The 23337-nt window shown below is 44.2% G+C and overlaps 1 protein-coding gene across 2 annotated transcripts in view; it reads right to left on the reverse strand.

Annotated features, from left to right (window-relative positions):
- The window catches only part of KIAA0586 (KIAA0586 ortholog), a 2241463-nt gene that overhangs the window by 1777698 nt on the left and 440428 nt on the right, over positions 1 to 23337 (reverse strand). For both annotated transcript variants that reach the window (XM_069637413.1, XM_069637412.1), the window contains exon 7: positions 11037 to 11202. In XM_069637413.1, coding sequence (XP_069493514.1) covers positions 11037 to 11202 — 166 coding nt within the window. The remainder of the gene's footprint in view (positions 1 to 11036; positions 11203 to 23337) is intronic.

The raw sequence follows: 23337 nt of genomic DNA on the forward strand, positions 1-23337 counted from the left end.
GAAATCTCACAGGGATCCTAGCATATAAGAGTGGTGGAGAGACCTGAAAAAGTGAGCTCTGGTGGTAATTGTGGCTTGGAGAAGAGCGATACAACTGGGCTGGCTCGATGCTAATGAAGACATACTAGCATGGAATTCTTTGCCACAGACCCTGTTTGCACGGGCGAAGGTGGAATCAGTGCAGACACCCCTGCGACTCCCTTGCAGGAACCAACCCCTTGTAATTGGTGCACTCCCCTGAATGGTGTCTGTTGTGTTCGAAGGGGGGGTGGGAGGAAGTGGGTGGAAATGGGTGGTTGGGTGTTCGTTTCCTTTGGTGATATTGCAATAACCATGATGTGGTACAGGCTGTGCTTACTGTTGTACATGTACGATAAAAACATTAAAGTCTGTATAAAAAATGAAAACATAGTGAGCACAACATAGTCAAATCAATAACTACTAAAATAACGGGCCTTTCACAAGCTAAATTTGTATGTCCTTTAACAATCAAACAAGGGCGTAATCGTCTACAAATGGATGCTGTAAAAATTAAAGCATTGTCGCAACAACTTCTTACACTTACTCTGAAACACTTGTGTACGATTATCAATCGGGGCCAAAAAGGGAAACAAGCAAAACATTGGGGAGTATTCTAAACTTCTAAAGGCCTTTGTCGAAACAGGAAGCAGTGGCACAAAAGTATCCTCTTGCTATAGTCACTATAAGGAGAATGGGTGGGGTACACTCAGCATTAGGTGACAGTTAACCCAGAATTATTGCCATGATTATGTCATAGTAGCGGAAAAGTGACAGCTGGGACGAGATTTAAAGAGGCTAAATGTGGCCAACAGTACGAATATCTCTGGTTGTTGAGAAGCAGAAAACACTACAAAAATTGGATAAAGGGTAGGAAACCAAGAATGTTTCAGGAGGACTCCGAACTGATGATGCAGAATATAGCTGATAAGCAAATCAGTAAAATCTGGAAACACCTCAACACCCTTGACACCCCACTGGATGCCATCCTGGAAAATACAGTCAATGAGCACGATTGGGTGCGACATTATGCAAGAGTGTTTAACCGAGACAAAGATAGGTTTACTAAAGGGGGAAACATTGGGGGTGCAGAATGGACTTTCGAAACTGAGGAAGAAGATATTTTGGGAATAGTTTGGAAAGCAAGTGGTTCAAGATGGGATGACAAACGTTCACTTAAAATAGGAACCTGAATTATGGGCAACATTTTTGGTAATCCTATTTGGCCACATCAAGAAACAAAAGAAGGTCCCTTTGTCTTGGAAGTTTTCTATAGGAGTCCCTATATTTAAAAAGGGGGACAGACAGGACCCAAGCAATTACCGCCCTATAGTCCTGTTGGACGTTGGAGGTAAGGTTTTTGCTAAACTAATGTTGGTGGGTCTGGAAAAATGGACTAAGGCATCGGGAAGGCTGCACCACTGGCAGTCGAGTTTCGTGAAAGGAATTAACAAGTCTTTCAATTTATTTGTGATCAATGTTTTAAAGAAGAGGCTAAGGAAAAGCAAACTTTATTTGGCTTTTATAGACTTGGCGCAAGTCTTCGACTCAGTGGATAGAAGTAATCTCTGGTATAAACTCTCAAACTGGGATGCCCGGGTGACCTATTGGAGGCCATCAAAGATCTTCACACTGATACAAATCTACGAATAGGGCTGGACCAACGGGGGTCACTGTCAGCATAAATTGTAACAGCTAGAGGCCTAAAACAGGGCTGCCCGTTGGTGTCATTTCTTGTTCAGCTTGTTCCTGTCAGACCTTCCAGAGGCATGGAGCAAAACACAAAGCTCCACCCCTAACATCGGTGGGATGAAGATCGACCATCTACTATATGCAGACAATTTGGTCTCAACAGACCAAACCTATGTTGGACTACAAAGGCAACTAAAAACTTTGGAACATTATATGCTTGAGAATGGACTGAAAGTTAATGTGAAGAAGTCCAAGATCGTAACTTTGGGTCATTGCAGGGCGAGGAGACCAAGAGAGACAACATGCATCCTGGAAAAAGAAAAACTAGCGGAAGTACCCTCAACGGTATAACTTCGGGGATCTATAAACACCGCTTTACGAGACAACCCACAAGAATGTATGCTGAAGAACAAAATTAAAGCATTAACCACCCAAGGAAGACTGATCTAAAGGAAATATGGAAAATGTTTCATATTTCCAGCAGTAATATTCTATAAAACAAAAGTGGTACCAATAGTAACATACAGCGGAGAAACTTTCCTGGCCCTTCCTCCAAGACTCTGGAACTCCTTGAAAAGCATGTACTGGAAAAACCTAATGAACCTGACTAAGTGTGTCCCAATAGCGATAGTGAGACTAGAGCTGGGCCTCTTCTTGCTTGGAGAGCATATCACCTGGAAAAACCTTGCACTCTTTTGGAAAGTCGCAGCAACAGACCCGATAAGAGGCTTTGGGACACAACCGAAGGCTATACAGGGAGGAGGAAACAATGGGTTGCAGGGTTGGATGAGAACTTGCAGGGGCGCATTGGACCTTGTAGCAGCATCAGAAGACCAATTGATAACTAATCCCGATCTAGTGAAAATCAGGATTTGGCGCCAGGATTGGATCCGGACGCAAGACAAAGCAAGTAAAGCTAAACTGTTTCCAGGAGAGTATACCAAGGGGCCCTTACAACGTGCTGCCTAAATATATGTCAAGATGTCCGAGCTACGTAATAAGAATGAAATTTATGAGATTTTGTTTGCATTTGTATCCCACCCAGGAGGTCTTGGCATCAAGAGGCAAAGGGATCAAGAGACACACCGATTGCAGATTATGCAAACTGAAGGATGAGACTGAAACTCTAAAGCACTTAGTCCTATTTTGCAAAGCAATGACATCACTAAGAACACGAGTACTGGGTGACATTTTTGGGAAATTGAAGACTTATTCCGCAGATGATTGGTGGTCTTTATTTCTGCCGGTAGAAAAGACTAACATAATAATAGCTTTAACAAACTTCTTAGATGAGATTTGTAAAGACATTGGCAATGTGGACACAATGGTGGACGGAATGAAGTGAGGTTGGGACCAACGGGAACGGTTGACCTGTGAATGCGGCTGTATTTGAATAATCATTTTTTATTACTTATCCATCGTGGAGTGGAACTAATTTATTTTCTGTCTCTTCTTTTTCTGAAAAAAGTGTTGAAACTGTGTATACGTAAGGGATACAACTTTTCTTAATTGAGATGTAATTGTGCCGTTTAAATAATTAAAACATACTGAAATACTAACTGTTAACCAAGAACTGTGTCTCAATGACAGTTGTAAATATTGCATTTTATTTTTAACTGTGGCAAGACTTCAACAGGTTACAAAGCATCATGGCTAGGATTACCGCTGGTGCTATTTGGTTGAAGGGAAAAGTGGATAGTTAACCAAGTAGAGACGATTTGCTATCATTGAAACTTTGGTTAACAAACATATATTTTGACTTTGAAACATCAAGAACTGATTTAAGACATTTCTTTCTTTAGTTGAACATCAGCAAAATTGACCTTTAATCCTGGAGAAGGGAATTTACCCAGCACATTAGAAGGTTATTAAGAAACTGTGAATGTTGTTCATGTTATGTTGAATTGCCATATATTTGGTGCATTTGTTGCTTAGTCTGAGGGACAGATACCCTGTGTTAGACATTTTCCCTTAGCTTAGGTTAGGCTGGGAAATCCTCAGGTGAGTAGGGATAGCGAGGCATTTTACTATATATCTTTTGAAAATAAAATGGCATATTTTGATATATCATCAAACAGTTGTCTGCCTCGCATTACTGACCCCTCGCACAGCACCAATCGCATGGTCACTGCTGCCTGTCTTATTCGTGCTGAATACTGCAGGCTCGGTTAACTCCACTGCAGGAAGTGACTACCTCACTCTGCCTGGCTGTACCATTTTTCCTCTCTTGAAGGGGGCATTCGAACAGCAGTGCACAACCATTAATGTTCAGTTTTACGGGGGTACCCCCGTTCCCACCTGCGCCTCATCTACCCCCAAACCCTCCTGACCCTCAGATAACCCATGCTCTAAGCTTCACATTCCCCTTCAACAAGCAATCATTTTTCCTCACCTATATTATCTACTTATTATAGTAATTGAGCGATATTGTTTTAAAAGTTCTTACATTTACTGATGAAATCACTGGATACCGAAACCAACCTTCGAGCTGTATACGGCGCAGCAACCTTCTTTCCCGGACTTACAGGGTTTATTATACAGTTATGCACACATGTTCTTCCAAGGAAGAACAAGTTACTTACCAAACTGGTAATGTTCTTTCGACGGGATGTTCCTCCGGCGTATTCCTTATCTTTGATATAATCCATTCCAGCTTGCTGGCCTCAGAAATGTATTCCAGTAGAGGGCGCTGCGCATAGACGTCCCTCGAGTCGGTGTCCCTCGACAGCCTCCGTATCGGCGCCAACGTCATCACGAGTACAAATAGATTCGCGCAGCGTCCGTTGCTAAGTTCCATTTTGAAGTTTAGTTTTGCTTTGCATGAATTGGTTAATAACCTTGAAGGAGCATAAGCTGCAACTACAAGGGAACATTTTTACTGCGGGGAAGGATGGGAGGGGTGATAAGGAATACGTTGGAGGAACATCCCATCGAAAGAACGTTACCAGTTTGGTAAGTAACTTGTTCTTCGAAGGGATTGTGTCCTCCGACGTATTCCTTATCTTTGATAGACTCCCATAGCAGTAGTATATAGAGGAGGCAGGAGTAAAATTAAATGTTTCCCTTTAAAGATGCACAGAATGCAACATAGCTTTTCCAAATGTTGTCTCCTGGCTAGAGGAGGAATCAAGGCTGTAAAACTTGGTAAAAGTGTGTGCGGACATCCATGTAGCAGCCGCACATATGTCCTTAATTGGAACTCCTCTTTGGAGAGCTGAAGCGGCTGCAATACCCCTGGTTGAATGAGCCCTAAAATGTTGAGGGGGCTCTTTTCCTGCCAATTTATAGTGTTCTATAATAGTTAAAATAATCCATCCTGAAATGGTTTGTTTTGTAACTGGCAAACACAATTTGTGCCCTGCATATCCCACAAACAATTGGTCTGCTTGTCTGGTTTTTGCAAGTCAGCTAATGTAAAAGCTTAAGGCACGCCTTGGATCCAGCCTGTGTAATCTCTCTTCCTCTTTCCCGGGATGGGAAGGAGGATAGAACGAGGGTAAAGTTATTTTCTGAGTGACGTGGAATTCTGAGACCACCTTTGGGAGAAAATTGGGCTTCACTTGTAAAACAACCTTATCTTTATGAAAGATTGTATGAGGAGGTTTGCAAGATAAAGCTTGTAATTCGCTCCCTCCTCCGGCAGAAGTTAAAGCCACTAGAAAAACTGTTTTAAGAGTGAGAAACCTTAATGAACAGGAATGAAGGGGTTTGAATGGAGTACTCATTCGAAATTTCAAGACCAGGTTGAGGTCCCACAATGGAACTTGAAAAGGTGTTGGGGGATAAACATTAGTTAATCCTTTTAGAAATTGAATTACTAAGGGTAATTTGAAATATGAAGGTTCCTCAGCAGTATGCTTCAAGATTAACAGCGCTGCGAGGTAGCCCTTGATCGTACCAACTTGAAGATCTGAATTTGCTAAGTAAAGCAAGAAAGATATCACCATCGGTGTATTACATGAAAAGGGTTCAATATTCTTTTCTCTACACCAGCTGCAAAATGTGTTCCAACGGCAGCGGTATAAAGTCTTTGTTGCTGGCCTTCTGGCTGAAAGCAACACCTTCATGACGTCATCCGGGAGATCCAAATCCTTGTAGCTCAACCTTTCAGAAACCAGGCGTGAAGGTTCCGATATCTGGATGGAGAACCTGACCTCCCTCCTGCGAGAGAAGATCCTCTCTTTGCGGAAGACGAATTGGAGGGCAGATGGACATGTCAAGAAGATCCGGGTACCACGTTCTCCTGGCCCAATCCGGGGCAATTAGGATCATGGGTTTCCGGAATCTTCTCAACCTCCTGATCATTTGAGGAAGGACGGGGACTGGAGGAAACACGTACAGAAGTGGATACTCCCAGTCCACTACTAACGCGCCCCCTAGAGCTCCTCTCGGGGGAAATTCCCTTGAGCTCTGATCACACTTCCTGTTGATACTGGTGGCGAAAAGATCCACTTGAGGGGTTCCCCAAAGGGCAAAGATCTCTTGAAGGACTTCCTGAGCTAGTTCCCACTCGTGGGAGACTGTTCTGCCTGCTCAGAGCGTCCGCCGGCAAATTCTTCTCTCCAGCTAGGTGTACTGCCGATAGAGAGATTCCTTCTTGAATTGCCCAAAACCAGAGCTGCATTGCCTCTCTGCACAGTGGCAGTGACCCTACGCCTCCTTTTGTTGAGGTAGTGCATGGCCACTGTGTTGTCCGTCACCATCAGGAATTTTTTCCCTGTATGATGGCAGGAAAGCTTTCAGCGCTAGTCTGATCGCTCTCAGCTCCAATAGGTTGATGAGTAGTTTGGACTCCGATGGAGACCAACGACCGCTGATGGTCAAGTTGTTGGCATGGGCTCCCCACCCTGTGAGTGAAGCATCCGTGACTACCGTTATCTCCGGCCATGGTTGACAAAACTGGTCTCCTTTTAAGATGTTCTCCCGACAGGCCCACAAATGAAGGTCTCGAGCTACTCTGTCTGGAATTAGTAGGAGATCTGACATTCTCCCTGAGAATTGTGACCACTGGGTCCTTCGTGCCCACTGGAGGGATCTCATTCTCAGGCGAGCCTCTAGCACTAGGAAGATGCAGGATGCCATGAGGCCGAGCAACCTCAAAAAGTCGACGGCTGGTAGACGTTGGGCATTTTGAAACCTGGTGACCATCTGTAGAATATCTTGAGCCCTCACCTCTGGTGGCGAGGCTTTTCCCAGGGATGTGTCCAGGACTGCTCCAATGAACTGGAGTCTCTGTGACGGTATCATCTGTGACATCTTTAAGTTGAGGGAGAAGCCCAGCTTGTGAAGGAAGTGGCAAACAATCTAGATGGATCTGAGCTTGTTCCGGGGATACTGCTCTGATCAACCAGTCGTCCAGGTAGGGGTAGACGTGAATCCCTTCCCTCAGACTTGCAGCCACAACCGCCATTAGCTTGGTAAAGACCCTCGGGCGGAGGTCAGCCCAAATGGCAGAATTAGATTTGCCAATTGTGAACCTCAGGTATTTCCTGTGTTTGAGATGGATTGGCACATGGAAATAAGCATCCTGAAGGTCTAGAGATACCAACCAGTCCTGGAGCTGGAGGGCCTGAAGGATCTGAGAAAGGGTTACCATCTTAAACTTGTCTTTCCTGAGAAATGTGTTCAATTCTCGCAAGTCCAAGATGGGTCTCAATCCTCCGTCCTTCTTTGGTACTAGAAAGTAGGGGGAATACCAACCCTTGTTCCTCTCTGCTACAGGTACTTTCTCTAGCAGGTCTGAAATCTCCTGCGTAAGGAGCGGGTCTGGAAACTTCAAAGAGTTGTTCCTTAGTGGATGACTCAGGAGTTTGTAGGAAAGGCAGGCAGTAACCTTGGGCAACTGTCACCAATGCCCAAGCATCTGACGTAATAGCCTGCCATTCTGCCAGATGTTGAGTTAACCTGCCCCCTACAGGTGTCTTGTGAGGGGAGACCTCAGAGGGGTTTAGAAGCGGCTGACGCAGATGCTGAGGGTAAAGTAGCACCTGCTGGTGCAGAGTTTGTACCTTTGACCCGTCCACCACGGGTGAATCGTCTCTGGCCCCTTTGAGCTGGCTGTCCTCTGCCTTTTCCGAATGCGGAGTAAAAGCAAAAGGACTTACCCCTCCAGGATGGACCTGTGGGGCGATTTGGAGTTTGCTGGATTGCAGCCCCAAGGGATTTCGCTGCTGCTTTGGATGTTTGCAATTTCTCCAGGCTGTCATCAGCCTTCTTTCCAAATAGAGAATTGTCGTCAAAGGTCATATTCAGAAGTCTGGCTTGTACATCTGGAGCAAACCCAACCCAGACTTCCGCAAACGCGCAAATCTGCGGATTGTGGTACTCGCCGCCATGGCCCTGCTGATGCTGTCAGCAGAGTCAATGCCTGTTTGAAGGGACTCTCACATTGCATCCTTTCCATCCCTGATGGTTTAAGGATGCTTCCCCTTCTTCCCCTTCTGGGAGACAGTCAGCCGCAGATGAAGCACACTCCCAAAGTGTGTGGCTGAATCTTGCTAGCGTGCAATTGGCGTTGATAGATTTAAGCGCGATACTACATGCCAAAGACTTTTTGACATGGCGTCAAATCTTTTATCATCTCTGCCTTGTGGAATAGTGCGGTATGCCGACTTACTGTTTGATGAAGTGGCTGCCTGCACAACTAAACTCTCTGCAGTTGAATGTTTGCTTAGATATTCGGGGTCTGAAGCCGATGCTCTGTATTAAGCAGAGCGTTTTTTATTTACTGCAGGGATAACTTCAGGAGTCTCCCAATTTGCAGATGTTTTCCTTTGCAGAGCAGCATGAAAAGGGACAACGGGATCCTCTTGGGGTCCTTTATCTAATATATCAGTAAGGTCATCTTGCTGAAAAGAAGGTGCAGGTGTAGTCCACCCCATAAATTCAATTATTCTAGCCATAAGAGCCCTATAAAAGGTATCTCAGCATGTTATCCAGGTTCTGGTCTAGCAAACTCTTCTTCTAGAGATATATCTATACCTCTCGCCTCATCTAGAGACTCCTGTAGGTCTTTCAACCTATTTTCTTCAGAGATTAATTCCTCTGGAATGGGTACTATAGTCCTTTGTAGACTAAAAGGTCTCTCATTGTCAGAGTCCTCCCCTTCCTCATATATGGAGGACGAGGCTCTAAAGTAATCAGACCTAGGATATGGAGTAAAACCCATTTCTAGAGAAGGAGGAGCTAAATTTGTTGTTACTGCCTGAGAAAACGTCATGGTTGTCGACGTGGACGTTGTAAGCTTCGACAATCCTGTAAAAGGCGTTGAAAACGTCAGAAAAGGCCTCGATTAACTTGAGAGGATCGGAATCCTACTCGGCGTCGTCGAGATTGACGATGGCACTGTCGACGTCATGGTCTGGGCTTTCGACACCTCTGGTGCCTGTGACGTAGTGGCAGTTCTAGGCTTATCCTTCATCGGAGTCGACGATGGCGTTGATGAGGCAGATTTATGCGAAGGTCCCTTCCACAATGGTGTCGATGATGCAGATTTGTGTGTCGAAGAACTCTTCGACGATGGCGTAGATGATGCAGTCTTATTGCCTTTACTCGAGGGTTCATGGCGCTCGAGTATATTTACTCGCCGGGTTCAACGACTCGCAGCGTTTTGGTTTTTCGGGACTTTCACCCAGGGTATCACCTTTAGACATCTGAGGGGGTCGAGGCCGCTTTCTCGAAAACGCTAAGCATTTTTTTTACAGAATTCCTCCCACTTAGCCGGAGAGCTGTGTTTCGTAGGGCAGGTGACTCTTTCCGGGGAACTAGAGGAAGAATAGGGAGATCTATGGCGCCGCCTCTTAGAATGTCTCGATCTCGAAGAATGATGGGAACCGCTTTAAGATCTCGATCGGCAATGTTTCTTTTGACGACGAGGAGACGAATGTCTTGACTCAGCCGAAGGAACATTTGAAGGGGTAGAAGTTTTAAAAGCCTTACCTCTTTCTAACTTCCCCTTACTCTCCTTCAAGGCTTTCTCCGTCATGGACATACAGTCCTCACACTCCGAACAGTGATGCTCCGATCCCAGGCACCACAAACAGATCCTGCGAGGGTCCGTTAAAGATATTTTCTTTCCCCAGTCTCAACTTTTTTTAAAACCAGACCGTGGTTTAAGCAACAGACGCTGCGCAAGTCTATTTGTACTCATGATGACGTCGGCGCCGATACAGAGGCTGTCGAGGGACATCGACTCGAGGGACATCGACGTGCAGCGCCCTCTACTGGAAAAAGTTTCTGAGGCCAGCAAGCTGGAATGGATTATATCAAAGATAAGGAATACGTCGGAGGACACAATCCCTTCGAAGGTGTTGTCCCATGTATTGTACAGTGGCAACAGCATACAAAGTTTCAGGTGGCTTCAGCATGAACTACAGGATTCTCATAATACAACCCATAAGCAATGGTAAGGTTCTCACACCTTGGCGAGTAGACTTTGCAACAAGCAGCAGACAGTTTGAGATGCATTTCTAGCGATTCAGCAGTTTTCACTACGACAACAGTGTTACCTGGTACGAACCTGTGTAACAAACAGTTCTCACGAGTGCCTGTCCACCCAATGTTGGCAATTCTACATGAAAAAGCAGACTCGCCAGGCGGGGCTGTGATCTAAAACAAACTTATCTGAGGGAAACAGGAAATACATATGAAGCGAACTCACTTAGGCGAGAGGTTTCTCACAGCATACCTCCAGTTCTCCTAGGTTAGGACATGCGCCCAACAACATAGGACAAGGTAGTTAGAGGCAGTAAGGCACAATTTAACATGATAACCGCTGATGGCTGAGATATTGTAAGAGTCTTGCAGGGGAATATATAAACTAATTAACCAATTTCACCTTTTCCACAACAAAGTCTATACATCTATGATGAAACAGCCAGCTTTGTTTGACCATAAGTAGTTTACTGAGAAGTGTACAGCTAACAGAACAGCATTTACATGTTTGAAACAAGAGTTAGTACTTTGTCTGGATTCAGCAAGACCATCTAGCAGGTCTATCCATCTTAATGTAGATAGGTAACACATTACCCATCAGCCTTGGGCATGTTTCCATATTTAGGATAAATTTGCTTTCCATGCCGTTAAACCACACATTGAGCAACGTAAAGAGTTAGCATTTAAGGGAAACTACACTTGCACGCCCAATATTACCTTCCACAAAAATGTGATGATATGCCATGGTGGGAATGTATTCTTTTTGTATTTGCCTGTGTCCGTTGGGTAAAGTAGACTGTGGTGCAGGAATACACTTACAAACAGACCTATACAAATCACAAGCAAAAGATTGAAGATAAACTACACAAAGGACATGCTTAATTGAGCCTTACCATTTACTGGTGCTTTAATGACAGGAAACCCATCTCCTTGCATGTGGCTTAGTGCCTGCTTCTGCACTGTGTTTGCTGGATCACTTGGAGGATTTGCACCACTACCATGCACACAAACTCCTCCTTGCAAGTGACGTGTGTTGATTGCAGAGCTGATAAAATGAGACTGAAATAAAATAAATTTTGAGAATGGTTAGAGATAACAAAGCTTAAGAGCATATGATGAACACACACACATATATATGTTCAAGAAAAAACTAAGTGCAGTTAATGTGACTAAACCGCAACAAAACCCTTGAAATTCAGCGCATTGGGAAACTAAACTAAGCACCAGCTTAACATGGCACATTCCTGTTGATCTCCCCCATAATGCCACAGCCCCCATAATGCCTTTTTGTATGGCATTGTGCAGCCCTTATTTTATAGTCTTATCTTATAGTATGTATGTGCCCTTGAGCTTTGCAATGGGAACGTGCCGAGTTCAGCCGGTCCCGAGTTCCCCAATGCACTGAATTTCAAAGGTTTTGTTGCGTTAGGTTTGGTCACTTTAACTGCACTTTAAAAAGTTTTTTCCTTGAATTTCAAGGATTTTGTCATACCATCGTTTTTTTCAGTGGAACTGGCCACAGACTTCAGCTGTGCCCACTGTGTATTTTAAATTAGCAACGGGCCAGTCGCCATGGCCTTCGGCCGTGCCCACCATTTATTTGAAAACACTAACTAGCCAAAAGCCATGGCCTTCACCCATGACCAGCGGTCATGGCCTTCGGCTGCGCCCACTGTAATTTTTAAAATCGCTCCCTAACCACAGCCTTCGTCCGTGCCCACAACCGAACTGCATATTTTCAAATCACTCGAAGGCCAGCAGCCACAGTCTTTGGCTGTGCCCACTTTCTATTTTCTTTAACACAAATAGGCCACTGGCCACGTGCCTTCTGCCATGGCCTTCGTGCTCACTGTATATTTTACAACACTACCAATCCTTTAGCCGTTTAAACCGCTACCAAGCCACTGGATTTTTCACCCCCAAACTCACTGTAGCTGTATAAAAATCCTTTTAAAAAAAAAAAAAAAAAAAGACTTTTCCCCATAACCGCGGCTGTAATAGCAATGTACTACATATAGCGACGATTAGCGGTAGATTTGAATAACCAACGATTATCATGAAAAATGACAAAACCTATAAACGTTACCCTGGACCTCCCACTCGTTCCTCATGGCAAGGTCCCCTCACTTCCAAAAACTCCCATTTGCCTCCCTAGTCCTCTGCCATATCTCTTCGAACACTCGTTTCGTGTGACGCACTTGCATTACCCAATCTCGTTTTCTCTGGTAGCTGCGATTATCAGACCGAATAATCAATGTCCTGCAAACTCAAGCCCTAGCACACCTCCAATGGCCAAATTCCACACAGTGCCCTCTTCCATCCCCGCCCTTCACCTCTAGCCTGATGCCATTTCACTGTTTTTCCAGCCTCAATAGGCAACTTTTCTGCTTTTCTTTTTCCGAAACTCGCGTGTATAGGCACAGCCATCTCTCGCATCAGGGGGGGGAATAAACTGGCAGCTTTTTCATTTCTGAAAGCGCCTCTGCTACAATGCACCATGGGAGATCTCTATTTTTTCAGGGAAGAGAGGGCATCCCCTTCTCTGTCAAATATTTTTAAAAATTACTAGTCCGAATAACCACAAAAGGATTGTAAGTCAATGCTTTGTGCCCAAGTGGTTTCGGACCTGGCCCAAATCAAACCAGCGGTTTTCCCTGTGCGATTCATCAAAAACTGACCTCGGGACTAGGCTGAAAGAACAGGTTACTTACCCCTGGTAACCTTCTTTTCACTGGACGTTCCTCCAACGTATTCCTCATCTTTGACACTTGTTGTCCAGCTTCTTCGGAAATCTTTTTTTGGCAGAGGGCGCTGTGCGTCGAGTCGATGTCCCTCCAAGGCCTCCATCGAGGATGTTGTCAGAGGGCATTTATAGCACGCACCGCGCCCGCGGGCCTCGGTTCTGTTTTTCCCCTCCTCTTGCAGCAGAGATGCCCGTAAACACGGGAGTGACCGGACTTAGCCTTGATGGAATGGAAGCTGTAGTAGCACGGGAAATTCTATTGAGGGGTAGGATGGGAGGGTGATGAGGAATACGTGGGAGGAACATCCAGTTGAAAGAACATTACATGGGGAAAGTAACTTGTTCTTCAAATGTATTGTGTCCTCCCACGTATTTCTCATCTTTGACCGACTCCCAAAGCAGTATTAAGTTTGGAGGAGGGAGTAGAATTTTAAATCATAACTTTTCATGGACAGAGTGAAGGACTGCCTTGCCAAAAGAATCATCCTGACCAAGGGAAGAATCCAGGGACTAATGCTTAGTGAACGCGTGTATGGAAGACCAAGTTGCAGCTTCACAAATGATTCTAACTGGTACGCCCCTTTGAAGGGCTGTAAATGTAGCCGTGCCCCTGGAGGAATCAGCTCTTAAACCTTCAAGAGGGTCTTTTCCTGCCAGCCTGTAACATTCGGATATTGTCAGAATAATCCATCTAGACAAGGTATATTTGGAAACAGTCTGACCTAGCTTATGTCCTGTATATCCGATGAAGAGTTGGTTATCAATTCGTAACTTAGACATTCTTGAAATGTAAAAGCTTAATGATCTCTGGTAGTCTTTCCTCCTCCTTACCAGGATGTGGTGGGGGATAGAAAGAAGGTAGAACAATGTTCTGACCTAAATGAAAATTAGAAATTAAGGTTTGCCCCTTAAAATTCTATCCTTGTGGAAGCTGGTAAAGGGTGGCTTGGATGAAAGTGCCTGCAACTCGCTCACTCTACGGGCTGATGTCAGAGCTACCAATAGCAGAGGTTCAAAGGGTGCACACATTAGGAATTTAAAAACCAGATTAAGGTCCCAAACCAGAACCTGGAAAGGAGATGGAGGGAACACATTAGTGGGCCCCTTCAGAAATTGAGTCACCAGTGCAATTTTGAAATGGGAACATTCCTCTGACGAACGCTTAAAAATGGACAGAGCCGCCAAGTAGCCTTTAATGGTACTAATCTAGAGCCCCAGATTAGCTTCCGATGGAAGAAAGGATAAAACATCCAGTGTTTTACATAGAAAAGGATCTACATTCTTTTCCTTGCACCAGTTGCAAAACTTATAACAGCAACCGTACACAGATTTTGTTGCTGACCTTCTGACTGAAAGCAACACCACCATTACATCATCCGGAAGGTCCCAATCCTTATATCTCAGCCTTTCAGATACCAAACGTGAAGGTTGAGAGTCTTGACCTCTGGATGGAGAACCTGACCCCTCTCTGCGAAAGAAAGGTCCTCTATCTGTGGAAGATGCATCAGAGGACAGATGGACATGTCCAGAAGGTCCGGGTACCACGTCCTCTTGGCCCAATCCGGGGCTATAAGGATCATGGGTTTCCCGAACCTTCTCAACCTCCTGATCACGTGAGGAATGACGGGGACTGGAGGAAACGCATACAGGAGTGGAAAACTCCAAGTCCATTATGAACCCGTCTCTTAGAGCTCCTCTTGGGGGAAAGTCCCTTGAGCAATATCCTTCGCACTTCCGGTTGCCCTCGGGCACGAACAGGCTACTTGAGAGGTTCCCCAAAGGGTTAAGATCTCTTGAAGGACTTCCTGAGCTAGTTCACATTCGTGAGAGACTGTGCTCTGCCTGCTCAGAGTGTCCTCCACCGTGTTCTCCTCTCCGGCTAGGTGAACTGCCAATAGGGAGATTCCTTCTTGAATTGCCCAGTACCAGAGCTGGATTGCCTCTGCACAGTGGTAGTGACCCTACACAACCTCTCTTGTTGAGGTAGTACATGGCCACTGTATTGTCCGTCATTATCAGGACATTCTTTCCCCGTACAGAGGGCAGAAAGGCCTCCAGCGCTAGTCTGATTGCCCTCACCTCCAAAAGATTGATATGTAGTTTGGACTCCGATGGAGACCAACGACTGGTGACTGTTAGATCGCTGGCATGGGCTCCCCACTACCGGTGAGTGAGATGTCCATCACTACTGTAATCTCTGGCCATGGTTGCCAAAATGGTTCTCCCTTCAGAATATTGTCCTCGCAGGCCCATCACAGAAGATCCTGTGAGACCCTTGTCGGTCCGACATCTTTCTTGAGAACTGGGACCATTGTGTTCTTAGAACCCATTGAAGGGACCTCATTCTCAGGTGAGCCTCTGACACCAGAAAAATGCAGGATGCCATGAGACAGAGCAACCTCAGAAAATCAAAGGCCGGTAGACTGCGGGCATTCTGAAATTTGGTTACCATCTGTAGAATGTCTCAAGACGTCCCCTCGGGTGGCAAATTCTTTCCCAAGGATGCATCTAGCACTGCTCCAATGTACTGGAGCTATGGGAAGGTGTCGACGCAGGACGCAGACAATTTTCCGAAGCAGCACAGCTGTGGTGATTACTGTCATAGATATGGAATACGTCGTCGGACCATCCCATCGAAAGAACGTTACCAGGTAAGAGAGTAACTTGTTCTTCTGATGTATGTGTAATTGAGGGAGAAGCCCAGTCTGTGAAGAGAGTGGCAGGTGACGTTGAGATGATCCCAGGCTTGTTCGGGAGAACGTGCCCTGATCAGCCAATCGTCCAGGTAGGGGTAGACGTGAATCCCCCCTCTCCTGATAGTCACTGCCACCACCGCCAACAGTTTGGTGAAAACCCTTGGGGCACAGGTCAGCCCGAATGGCAGAACTCTAAATTGATAATGACAACCGCCAAATGCAAACCTCAGGTATTTTATGTGCTTGAGATGGATAGGCACAAGAAAATAAGCATCCTAAAGGTCTAATGACACCAACCAATCCTGGAGTTGGAGGGCCTGAAGGATCTGAGAAAGTGTGACCATCTTGAACCTGTCCTTTCTGAGGAATTTGTTCAAGTATCTGAAGTCCAAGATATGTCTCAGTCCCCCGTCCTTCTTGGGTATCAAAAAATATGGGGAGTACCATCCCTTGATCCTCTCCGCTACAGGTACTGGTTCTATAGCACCTTTCTCTAGCAAGGTTAAAATTGCCTGCACAAGAAGCAAATCCGGAATCCTCAAAGAGCGGTTCCCTGGTGGATTGTTCTGAGGTCTCTTTATAAACAGAAGGAAGTAACTGCTGGCTACGTTTGCAGAGCCTAAGCATCCGAAGTAATGTCTCGCCATTCTTCTAAATGCTGAGACAGTCTGCCCCCCACTGGTGAGCTGTGACTGAAGACTTCAGAGTGGTTTTGCGGCGGCTGATGCAGAGGCCGATGGTAAGGAGGCTGCTCCTTGAGCTGGCTTAGCACCTCTGCCACGTCCACCACAAGGACATTTTCTCTGGCCTCTTTGGCTGGTCATTCCTCTCGCCCTTCCAACTGAGTAGTAGCAGCAAAAAGATCTACCCCTCCAAGGTTGCCCACTAGGACGAAAAGGCTGAGGTTGCCTAATGACGGTGCCTAAAGATTTGGCTGCCGCCTTTGAGGTCTGAAACTTCGCACGTCTCTCGTCAGCCTTGTTGCCAAAAAGATGAGAGCCGTCAAAAAGGCATGTTGAGAAGTCTAAATTGCACATCAGATGCAAAACCAGACTTCCTCTGCGCATAACATTGCTGGTAGCCATGGATCTGCTGATGCTATCCGCAGAATCCAAACCTGATTAAAGAGACTCGAACATGGCCTCTTTGCCGTATCGAACAATAGCTAAGAGGCTGTCTCTTCCATCCACTTCGGGAATGTGCTCTGCCGCCTTAGAAATGCAATCCCATAGAGTATACGAAAACTTTGTGAGGGCACATGTGGAGTTGGCAGACTGAAGTGCCATGCTCCCTGCAGAAAATACCTTCCTCGGCCATCCATCTATGGGTTTGTCGTCCCTATCAGGAGGGATGGTAGAGTATGCTTCTTGTTTAGAAGTAGCAGTAGCTGCCTGCACCACCAGAATCTCTGGAGTGGATTGTTTCGACAGGTAGTCAGGGTCACTACTGGAGGGGTGGTATTTCTTTCTCAAGTTCTTATCGACTGCTGGAATGGATTCTGGAGTCTCCCAATTCCTAGCCACCCTTTTCTGCAATGCCATATGAAAAGGCAACATAGGATCAGATTGTGGACCTTTGTCCAGAATGTCTGAGGTATTCTTGCTCATAGGGGGATGGGGGCCTACTCCAACCCATGTATTCCACCACTTTCAACATTAGGTGTCTGTAGGATGCATCTGCATGCTCACCAGCCTCTGGTTTACCAAATTCAAGTTTGGGCGAGGTATCTACCCCACTTGCTGTTTGCAAGTTGTCATACAGGTCCTTCGTTCTGGACTCTTCAGAGATAAAACACTTTGGTACATTCGGTGTACCGTACTGTAAGCCAAATGGGGCTTCATCATCATCAGAACGCTCCTCTTCTTCAAAAATGGAATAAGCGATTTAAAGAAATACTTTTTAGGAAGTGGAGCATATATTTTGTCTGGCTATGTAATAGTATGCTTCGATATCGAAGTTTTCTTTATCATTGCTGACTTAAGAGGGGCGTTCAGCACGGACGGCACAGCTTGCAAGTATGGCGCGGCTGGCGTCGTAGGCATCAATGGCATCGACGACCTCAACTTTTCCATGCGTCTCGTATGATCCTTCGATGGTATATCAGATTGAGGCCTCAGAGGCTCACGATGCAGCTCAGGCCTTTTACCCGGGCGCACAGGATTTCGGACGAGACCTTCCCTTTCCGGCCTCCTTCGAAGAATCGGTAGGAGCATGGCTTTTTTTTTTTCAAAAATCTTTAACATTTCAACCCTGAAGGCCTCCCACTTGGCCGGAGTGGACTTCTTAGTAGGGCAAGCAACCCATCAGGGGAAACATCAGACGACGAAGTCGACCTACAGTGCCTTCATGATTTCTTCGAGGATGAAGGGTGGTGTGAGCTACTCCTCGATCTGGATCGATTGGCCTTCTTCCTCCTCCAAGAATCACCTCTCAACACGTAGGTCGAAGGTTTCGTAGATCGGGTTGGAGATTTATTTTTGGTATTTTCCTATCTTTTGTCTCCTCTTCCGTTCCTTGAAGGCTTTTCCTGTCATGGACTGGCATTTTGAACAGCCGGCAGTGTTGTGGTCCGCTCCGAGGCACCACAAACTCTTATGGTGTGGGTCAGTGAGTGACATTTTTGCCCCTCCAATCCCGGCACTTCTTGAAGCCGGACTTCGGAGTTCATGGTGACGAAGAAGACATTTTATCGAGAGGTGATTTGTCACAAATATGTCACAAGATAGACGTGCCAAATTTCTCTCGAAGCTATTGCTGTCGCGGAAGAACGGAACTGAGGCCAACGGGCACTGCGTGCTATATATGCCCTCGATGACATCATCCTCGACGGAGGCCTTCGAGGGACATCGACTCGATGCCATCGAACACTGCGCCCTCTGCAGAACAGTTTTTTCTGAAGCAGCTGAAGCTGGACAACAAGTGTCAAAGATGAGGAATACGTGGGATTGCACAATCCATTCGAAGTGCTTTTTTGGGTTTCTTAACTTTTATATTTTGTAACGAATATTTCCCAAACCGGGGTGGCCCTTGAGAAACCCTTCTTTTGCAACATTTCAATCAAATCCATCGTCCGAGTCAAAAATCATTAGCAATTCATTGTTTTGATTTCCTATGGTACTCAGTATTCACCTAAACTATAGGCGCCAACTGCCGCCCTATAATATATCATACATTACTCACCGCAATCGTATTTCTAATGCTTGTATCTGCTTAGATTCACACGTTTTGCATAGGCCGACATCCAGGGCTCCAGATGAGATTTTGAGGCGGGGGTATTTTACTCCCTATTTTTTAACTTTCAGAGTAAATGTGATTTCAAGAGTGTACAAATGAAATTAGTTTTCTCCTTTGCAAGAGAGTAAAATGTACATCACATGCAGTCAACGTGTGCAAAAACTGTATGGAAATCATTACCATGCACCGGCTTTCTGCATTGCGACAGAATACACATTTCATTATTTCTCTAAGGTCTGGCCATTTGATCTCTCCGGTATATATTTAAATGTTGAAAACATAAAAACCTAGCCAATTACATAGTAAAGCAAACCAGAATTGTATTGTGCGTTTTGAGTTTGATAGCAGAATTGTCTCTTGATGTTTAATTAAAGTCCTAATTTCCTGGAACTACTACTAACTAATGGTATACCAATGTTATGATACAACAGTGCAGAGAGGCAAGGGCCCCATGCTAAATTCTATAACTAATCTCATGGTGAAATTGTTATTTATATAGTTCTTTTAGCAAAGCGATGTACATAGAACATATTTATCAAAATTATCACCAAACCGAAGTTGGTACTCCTTTATCGACCTATAAGGATGAAAGGCTGAATTGGCTTGAACCTGCAACCTAAAGATCACGTACAGATCGCAGTAACGATCGCTGAACCGGCTGAGCTATCTTATTGGCTAACATCATTTAAAGGTGAGTAAACTGAGTAATGACTCAGGTATAATAATTACAGTGCCTAGATGTTGGACGAACCATACACAGAGCGCTACATTAAGATAAATTAATATCTGGATTATCAGAGACAGGTTTTGCAAAGTTTCTATTTCAATTACAAATTTAACTTTTGTTTGTTTTTGAACAGCACTTGCACTTCCTGGAAGGTCAGGTTTTGGGGGTTTTAATTGTAGCCTTGAATATTTGAGAGGCTATAACACCTGTGATTAGTGTAATGACAATCCCTCACCCTTGAGCAAAGGCTCTGCTGCCACTGACCATTTGTAGTAATGTACCCCATTGACTGCAAGGTTGAAAGGATGTAAACTAGGTCGTGCATACTCAATTTTACAGGGTTTTTATAATTACTGTAAATTAAAGTACAAGTGTAAAAATTATCTGCCTCCGCATGATTATGCACAGAGCACAGGAACTCTGAAAAATACAACAAACTGTGCAATATTGCTTTGCTTTCACTGGGGGGGGGAAGCAAAATGTGTTGCAAAAGATTCATTCTCATTTGCAAATTAGTTTTCCATCTTATTAATTATACAATTCTAAAATGCTCGGAAAATAAATATGCACAGTGCTTCTGTTTGCTCCATGAGCATCTACACCGAACACAGCAGAAGCTGAACAGACAAACCATTCCTTTTATCACGGTGTGTCTTCCTTTTTTGAAAGGCTTCAGAGAAAAACATTCTGTTTCAGAAGTTTTTCTCCATGGCTTGCAATTACATTGATGTAAATAAAAATCAAAAGAAGCGTTCTGGTTTCTGTCAAGTAACCGGACCTCTGCTCTAAACCTGTGCATAAATGAATGCAGGAAAATATAAAGCTGTTATATTTACAAGATCTTCATGTGTAAAAAGGCTTGGTACAACCCTTATCTGGAGGCCTGCCGACATCTAATGGTAGTCGAAGGATATTACAGGATTGTTTTTTTAAACAAAAAAAGGCACGTCGACTAGGCGTGTTAGTAATACAATCCCACGCGTTGAGGCCCTTCAGATTGTTTTGTGTCAGACATGAGGTTGCATGAAGTGTACCGCAAGTACAGATGTAATAAAACAGAGAAAAGAGATAAAGCAAGAAACATCCATGCACATTCGACTCCAGCAGGGGAGGAAGGGTGGGCACACGTGAATCTAAGCAGATACAAGAATCAGAAATACGATTACAGTGAGTAATGTATGCGTTCTGAGGCTTGTGGATCTGCTTAGATCATATGCTTTGCATAGACTAGTGAGCAGTATTTGTAGAAGTAGTCAGATTGTGAGAAGGTACAGCAGCAAATACATGTTTCAGCACCGCTTTTTCAACCTTTGAGTCTGCTTTAGAGTGTGAATAGGGTCTGTAGCTCAATTACTCATTTTATGGAGGTGAATACTAGAAAGGCAGTCTTGTAGGTTAAGTGTGTTATGCTGGCCTTGTGCATGGGCTCAAAGGGAGGACCCATGACCTTTGAAAGTGCAACATTAAGGTCCCAAACTGCTGGAGGGTTGGAAATGGGAGGTTATAGTCTCTTTACTCCTTCCATGAAAGCCTTGATAACAGGGATTTTCCACCAAGATACTTAATTTTGAGAGGTGGTGTACCGGGACAGTGCCGGTAGGTGTACTTTAATAGATTTAAATACTAGGCCAGAGTCTAGAGTAGGTAAAGCATGCAATGTAGAATGTTTGAAGCTGGGCATTCAATTCAGTTTAAGGATTGTGTTCTACACCAGATGACAACCCTTTTCCACTTGTTGAATTAACAGCATCTGGTGTCAGGTTTACGTGCCTCTAAGGATGTCCATACACCTTTGAGGAAGGTTTAGGTGCCCAAACTCTGACTTCAGGAGCCAAGCTGCCAAGTTCATAGATTGAGGATGTGGATGGTGTTTTGTCCCCTGGTGCTGGGACAGCATGTTGAATGGGCACGGAAATTTGATTGGCACGTGCGGGTCTGCGGACTACCGTGGGGTCTGCAGACACTGTAGCATAGGGAAGCCCTTCTACCCTTTTTACTTTTATGTTTGCAACACTCCCTCAATGGCTGCTTTCAAACAGTCACACATCCATACACCAATCACATCCAAAACCTCTACATGTAACCATGTCATCTCAGTTCAACACTTCAGAGCTACTCAGATTTGCTCTTGAACTCAGAGTACGTGTCTACTGTTAGTCACAGCCACCTGCATCAAAAACTACTGTGAAATTCTACAAGATTTATATTTGCATACTCAACAATATCTACATTTAACAAATCATAGTACAGGTATGCATTCATTTTTCAAAGTCATTTTTTAAAACACCTCTGCACCTGGTCACGTCAAGTGTCAGTTGCTTACATGTACTGCCAACATATTAAAATTCCACACACCAACTGCCACCCACTTAACAATGTTATACAAATCTTTTGCATCTACATTTCCCTTCCTTATATAAAACAGTTATACATACAGCACTGCTGTAATGCACATTTGCATCTTTCTTACTTTCAACAAAATGCTCCTAAAAAAACATTTTTAAAATGCACATTTTGAATTGTTCCTTCCATATAAATGTCATACTTTCCAACCTTTCTCGTTACATCCCTTATAGTGCCACCATTCTCCACCTGCTCACACGTGTATACTGCCAAATTATCTATATACACACACAACACTTCTCCTTACATATAAAGTATTGTTCTTTTCCAACCACTGTTATAAGGCACCATACACTGCTCCAACTAAAAATTGCCATTGCATTACCACTAGGCCAGTTTCCCTACAAACATAATGCAACACATTACAAATACATTGCACCACAAACAGCACTTTTATTAAAAACACCAGCGCAGAAATTGCCCTATTGCAAAAACAAACATTTTCCATCCATTTTTACATGAAGCCAAACTTTGCTGCACAACTAAGACCATTACATATTAGCCCTAAAAGAAACTTTCATGTACTGCAAAAATAACCTAGATATGCATCTTTTTACACACCCATGAGTGTCCTGTTCCTTATGTCCCACACATCACTAGTCATAGTCAACTTGTACTATCATAGTTAACTACACCAACCAAAACACAACTTTATTAACTTTCTTCCCCCAACAACTCCTCCGACCTTAATAAATAACAACCTCTTACTAAAAGTACTTCACCGTTACCATATATATCCCCTAACTTTCTTTTACAATTACAGGAAAAAAGATTGAGATGACAGCTAGTGAAGAAAGAACACCTCACATCCTACTAAGTAGGTACATTAATATAGCAGGTATCTCTCTCGAATTGTAACAATGTACTTTCCTTATATATAACCCTAGAGTATTCTTTTCTACTCAACACTGTACTCAGAGTACTCTGTACTCTCACTCATTCTATTGCAGCATTCACTCTTTCTATTCCCATCTAAACATTGCTCTTTATTCAATACACCACCAATTCCTTACTGCCTAACACATCTATCTCTCATCAACTTCTATACCACAATTTCATTTCCTTACTCTTTCATACCCCTATACACATGAGGTCCCAATTCCAACAACTTTCAAACACATGGCAATTCAAATCACCAACACAAATTAGCACAAATACGCACATCCTCACCCCTTTTAAACTTTTTTTCCCCAACAGAGACAATAGAATACCTACTAAAAATCACCTCTGTAGAAAACAAAAAGAATAGAGCAGATAAAAAAAACAAGCCATATAGTCATGCACCTCTTAAACAATGTATAGAAAACATTAAAACAGAAGAGCTACTAACCTCACTGAACAAAACTAAACCAGTCCTCACTAAAAAAGTAAGGTCCCTTTTGCAAAAACAA

Source organism: Ambystoma mexicanum, chromosome 14 (assembly GCF_040938575.1).
Source record: "Ambystoma mexicanum isolate Mex_15411 chromosome 14, UKY_AmexF1_1, whole genome shotgun sequence".
Classification (NCBI taxonomy): domain Eukaryota; kingdom Metazoa; phylum Chordata; class Amphibia; order Caudata; family Ambystomatidae; genus Ambystoma; species Ambystoma mexicanum.